Here is a 5,859-nt window from a genome sequence, read left to right as displayed (position 1 = left end):
TATTAGTGAAAAACCATGAGGTACAGTTATAGGCTTACAAATTTTGTGCTTGGGTTTCAGTTATACAATGATCAAGTGCCCATCCCTCCACCAGTGCCCGTCATCCATCCCCACGGGCCCCAGCATCCCCCCCCAACCCTCATTCCCCCCACCCCCCATCTCATCCTGCCTCTGTGGCAGGGTATTCCCCCTTGTTTTCTCTCTCTTCTTTTGGGTACTGTGTTTTGCAAGAGAGGCTTTGAGTGGCAATCATGTTTGGTCTATCGACTACTTTTAGCATGCTTCTCCCACCCTGGGAGGGCCCTCACAACACCCTTACCACCCTCAACTTGGTTTACTTGTCATCTTTTTTTTTTTTAAAAGAAAGCCATTCTACAGGATGGAGGTGATATCTCATTATTTTGATTGGCCTCTCCTTGATTACTAGTGATGTTGACTACATGTAGCTATTGGACATTTATCTTCTTTGGGAAAATATCTATTCAGATCCTCTGCTCAATTTCTATTGGAATATTTGTATTTTGTTATTGATTTGTAAGCCTTCCTGGTGTACTTTGGACAGTAACTCACTGTCAGGTAAAGGGTTTGAAAATATTTCCTTCCACCAGAGTATTCTTCTTTGTTGATTACATCCTTCACTGTTGAAATATTTGCCTGATATTGTTCCTCTTTAATATTTTTATCTGTCTTGAGTGTCATATCCAAATAATCATATGTGAACCAATGTCAAGGCCATTAGTTTCCACATGTTTTCCTAAGTATTGTGATTCTGTTGTTATGTTTCCATTTTTTATTCATTGTGTGCTAATATATGTGAGTCTTATAAGACAAAAGTTCAATATTATTCGTTTACTTGGGTAATAAAATCGGTAACAAGCACCATTCTTAACCTACTTTTAATTCTCAACAGTATCTTGTGAACTCATATGAATAGTATCAGTTTCCCATATACTCATAAGTTTCTATCAATTTTTAGGGCTTTGGAGAATAGTCCTGACTGTGTCAGGGTTTAGTCCTGGCTCTGCTCAGACCCTCGACGGGATTTGAGGAACCGTATGGGGAGCTAAAGTTCAAACCCAGGCTAGCCATGAGTAAGTGCCATCCCCACTGTACTATCACTCTGGCCAGGCTTCCAAATTCTTAAACTGGTTCCATGATCTATTTTCTTTCCATGCCAGTATCATGCTTATCATCAATATGATCTTGAAATAAAATTTGAAGGCAAGAAGTATGATGCCTCCAGCTCTCTTCATTATGAGGGATGCTTTGACTCTAGGATGACCAGATACCAATTGAGAAGTATTTCTACATATTTGGGGAACTGTTGGAATTTTGAGAACAATTGGATAGACCAGCTCCAGAGAGATAGTAGAGTGGGTAGACCATTTGCCTTAAATGCAGCAAACCGAGCACCATATCGAGTACCCCAGCCCCTACCAGAAGTGGTCCCTAAACATAGAGCTAGGAATAAGCCCTGAACATAATCAAGGGAGACTCCCCACACCAAAAAAATATTGTGGATACATATTTTTTATTAAAAGCATGTCTCACTACTATTCTCTCAATAAAGGTGCACAAAATTTACTTTAATTTACTAATTAGAATAAATTATTCTCAAGACATCCGCATAGCCCTTGGGCACTGCTGAAAGTAGCAAATCCCCCACCCTCAAAAAATAAATAAATAAATAAATAAACATAGTCCATAATACAAGTCAAAATTTTGATATTTTTTAGATCGAAGTTAAGAAAATTTCAGCCCCACACCAGACTGTTTCACTCTGGGCTCCCCAGAGTAGGGCGGGTGAGAGCCCTCCCCACCCCCAAGAGACCCAGTCCCAGCAGCCGAAAACTCCCAGAACTCAACCACCACCATGCCCATGACTTCTCTCCACGTACTCGGTCAAGCCTCACCCACGAGTGAATGTATTCCTGAACACTTCATAGGACACACCTTACCTATATTCCAAGAGTACCACACCACATTTGATGGAGTTCAAAAAAGTAGGCAATCAATCTTAGAGAGAATTTTTTTTACAGATATACATATAAAAGCACACATGACTCAATCTTGAACAACATGCTAGTGATCTCTTATCACAAGAAGGGCTTAATGGTCCGTGGGTGAAATACAACAATCTTCACACTCTTTCCTCTAAGGAAACTTTTTTGGAGCATTTTCAGTGGTTTTTCAGAACAAACAATACAAAGTATATAATTTGGGTTCTGCTTTGGGACAGGGATTGGAGTTTGGGGTGGAAACATCTGAAATATGGTGGTGGGAAGGTATAATGGTGGTGGGATTGGTGTTTGAATATTAAGTGTAATCAAATATTGTGAACTACTTTATACAATAAAAAAATTTAAAGAAAATTTCAGCATAAATTATTACAAAAAAAGTCCCACCTACCAAGAGTGGAAAGAGCTTATTAAGGTGAAGTTTAGAAGCTATATAGAGTACGTTATATTTAAAAACTGATTAGAAGAGTAAACTAAAGTACAAAGTGCTCGCCTCCTTTTCAGAGCCACCTCTGAAAAGAAATCACAGTTTCTGATGCTCTTTCTCTACACCATGCAACCGACTTTGTCCTCAAGACAGCAGAAGTTTTTTTCTCTCTTTTCCTATCAGAATTCTCAATGCCCCCCTTATGTCTTTGTTCCTCAGACTGTAGATGAAGGGGTTCAGCATGGGGGTGACTACCGTGTAGATCACTGAGGCTTTTGCACTGGAGTATGAGCTGTGAGCACCAGCAGAGCTCAGATAAACGCCAATGGCTGAGCAGTAAAACAAGGAAACCACGAAGAGGTGTGATGCACAGGTGGAAAAGGCTTTATACTTGCCCTGAGCCGAAGAGATTCTCCGGATGGAAGAAATGATCTTAGAGTAAGAGTAAAGGATGCCAGTCAGGGAGCTCCCACCCAAAAGGAAAACCATCAAATATATCACCAAGTAATTCAGAGTGGTGTCAGAACAGGCAAGTTGGACCACCTTATTGAGCTCACACAAAAAATGGCGCAATCTCACTCGTTTGCAAAAGGACAACCTTAGCACCAATAAACTTTCTATCAAGGAATGCAGGAAACTCGTAACCCAGCACACCAGAACCAGCAGCCCACATTGCTGAGGATTCATGATGACTGTGTAGTACAGGGGGTGACAAATGGCCACGAAGCGGTCATAGGCCATCACAACCAGGAGAAAGTTGTCCAGTCCTGCAAAGAAATGGAAGAAAAACATCTGGGTGATGCAAGCTCGGAAGGTGATGGCCTTGCTGTGTGCTTGGATGTTCACCAGCATCTTGAGGACGGTGGTAGACGTAATACAGATGTCCACAAAAGACAGGTTGGCAAGAAAGAAGTACATGGGGGTGTGGAGATGAAAGTCTGTGATGACGGCCAGGATGAGGAGTAAGTTTCCAAGCACAGTGATCAGGTACATAGACAGGAAAAGCCCAAATATGAGGGACTGCAACTCTGATCCCTCTGAAAATCCTAGCAGAAGAAACTCTGTAATGCCAGTTTTGTTCTCTGGTTCCATGACATAGAGGAAAACTATAAAGCATGAGGAAAATTACATCATTTTTAAATATCTACTGGTGGAAGCATTGGGTGTTGGAACATGTATGACTAATACCCAACCATGAACAGCTTTGTAAATCTGTATCTCAAGGTGATTTAATACAAAAAAAAAAAAAAAAGAAGGGGGGCTGGAGTGATAGCACAGCAGGTAGGGCATTTGCCTTGCATGCGACCAACCCGGGTTCGATTCCCAGCATCCCATATGGTCCCCCGAGCATCGCTAGGAGTAATTCCTGAGTGCAGAGCCAGGAGTAACCCCTGAGCATCGCTGGGTGTGACCCAAAAAGATTAAAATAAAATAAAATAAAATAAAAGACTCAAATTACAGAGCAAAAATATCAGCCAGTAGATGGCCCTCGAGAGAAGATTTTGTTCAGTTCATGAGCTTCCAATTCTAGGTAAATTTATAGAGTGTGGAACTTGTGAGCGAGGAAATCCCTCTTCCTGGAAACTTTTGTAGCAGCAGTGGGTTGATGCCCCCCTTCCTCCTATTCCCTGACTCCCTCTCTCATCATATTAAAGAGAAACTTTAATGTGACTCCTGGTGGTGCCTGGGGGACCATATGGGATGCTGGGAATTGAACTCAGGTTTGCCATGTACAAGGCAAATGCCCTACCCACCCAGCCCCGTCAAGGAACTGGAGCAATAGCCCAGTGGGTAGAGTGTTCACCTAGCACGAGGCCGACCCAGGTTTGGTTCCTTCGCCCCTCTCAGAGAGCCTGGCAAGCTACAGAGAGTATCTCACCCGCACAGCAAAGCCTGGCAAGCTACCTGTGACATATTCAATGTGCCACAAACACAGTTAACAACAAGTCTCACAATGGAGATGTTACTGGGCCCACTTGAACAAATCGATGAGCAATGGGAGGACAGTGACAGTGACAATTTGAGTCATTTTGGCAGATATAATCCAGAAACTACTAGTTGAAATGAACTTACTTATTCCACTAGGTTGATATGTAAACACACACACACACACACACACACACATACAAACACACACCATAGTCACTCACCCCCAGTGGAGGATGCCCCTCCAGCTCTTTCCCACCATGCCCTGACCAGTCCAATCCTACACATTAAGGAGGGAATGAATTCAGTACAAGCTGGTCAGATCCATGGCTGGTGCACTCACCTGGGTGGGATTTCTGATACAAAATCCTCTGACTTGAAACACAGATCCCTCCCCAGGTGGCTGAGGGTAGAACCTGAATCCCAGACAAGACAACAAGAAGGACGGAAGCATTGGTCCCTCAGACAGACTCAGGATGCACAGACACAGTACTCCTCTGCCCAGCCCAGGGGGATCCGAGGGAGGCACTGGGCAGGGGAGGTATTTACAGTTCTCTGTGTCTGCTCATTAGTCACAGTACGTTGCCATTCTGTCACTTAATTGTGTGGCCACTATGCACATGATTTCCCTGTGGGTCACTGCTCTGGAGAAAAGCAAATTTTGCCGCCTGAATCTCTATTCCTGAGGGAGCTAGTCAAGACTCAGGTGAGTCCTGTCCATTACTCCTTATTCATAAACTCTTTCATATTTAATTCATGTTTTATTTTACTAATTTTAATTTTAATAAAAATTCATTTTATTAATTTTCAAATAAGTCATTTAATTCATAATTCATATTCCATATGAAAAAAACTTATTTATCAAGTCCTCCAGGACTCTGCCCACCACCAGCTTTCTCCAAAATGAGTTTTCTCCAAAATCTCAAATGGATCAGTCTTCGGCCTGCGTTGTCTGTGTCTTCAAAATATTAAGTTGAGGTGCTGGAGCAACAGCACAGCGGGTAGGGCATTTGCCTGGCACAAGGCCGACCCAGGTTCGATTCTCAGCGTCCCATATGGTCCCCAGAGCACCACCAGGAGTAATTTCTGAGTGAAGAACTAAGAGTAACCCCTGTGTATTGTCGGGTGTGACCCCAAAAGCAATATAGATAGATATAGATATATATCATATACATATGTATAAAGTTGAATTAGGGACCCAAATACATAGTTTTCAGAAAATATCTCTTCCTTTCCATAACAAGGGGAATAAAAAAGCAAGGAATTCACTTGATTTACTTCACCTTTGTATTTGTAGAAAATAATGTGGATATCTGTGCATTTATTTATTTATTTTGCTTTTGGGTGACACGCGGCGATGCTCAGGGGTTACTCCTGCCTTTGCACTCAGGAATTACTCCTGGTGGTGCTCAAGGGGGATGCTGGGAATCGAACCTAGATTGGCCACATGCAAGGCATATGCCCTACCTACTGTACTATCACTCCAGG

The 5,859-nt window shown here is 42.4% G+C and overlaps 1 protein-coding gene across 1 annotated transcript; it reads right to left on the bottom strand.

Moving 5' to 3' along the window:
• Positions 1-2,589: 2,589 nt before the first annotated feature.
• LOC130022093 (olfactory receptor-like protein OLF4) lies at positions 2,590-3,438 on the bottom strand. Its single transcript, XM_056112823.1, has 2 exons — positions 3,086-3,438; positions 2,590-2,800 (listed from the first exon to the last, which is right to left on the bottom strand). Exons 1-2 carry the CDS (start codon positions 3,436-3,438, stop codon positions 2,590-2,592), a joined length of 564 nt encoding a protein of 187 aa, XP_055968798.1.
• Positions 3,439-5,859: the final 2,421 nt, after the last annotated feature.

The sequence above is a fragment of the Sorex fumeus genome, unplaced genomic scaffold (genome assembly GCF_029834395.1).
Source record: "Sorex fumeus unplaced genomic scaffold, SorFum_2.1 ptg000019l, whole genome shotgun sequence".
In the NCBI taxonomy this organism is placed as follows: domain Eukaryota; kingdom Metazoa; phylum Chordata; class Mammalia; order Eulipotyphla; family Soricidae; genus Sorex; species Sorex fumeus.
The sequence above is the reverse complement of the archived record's forward strand: the minus strand, read 5'-3'. Positions and strand labels throughout refer to the sequence as shown.

Excerpts from the sequence above, each read along its gene's own strand:
- LOC130022093 (XM_056112823.1), bottom strand. The coding sequence starts at position 3,438 with ATGTACCTGATCACTGTGCTTGGAAACTTACTCCTCATCCTGGCCGTC. Across the intron at positions 2,801-3,085 it reads GTTCTGGTGTGCTGGGTTAC|CGTGGTTTCCTTGTTTTACT; the intron begins GAGTTTCCTGCA and ends ATCACACCTCTT.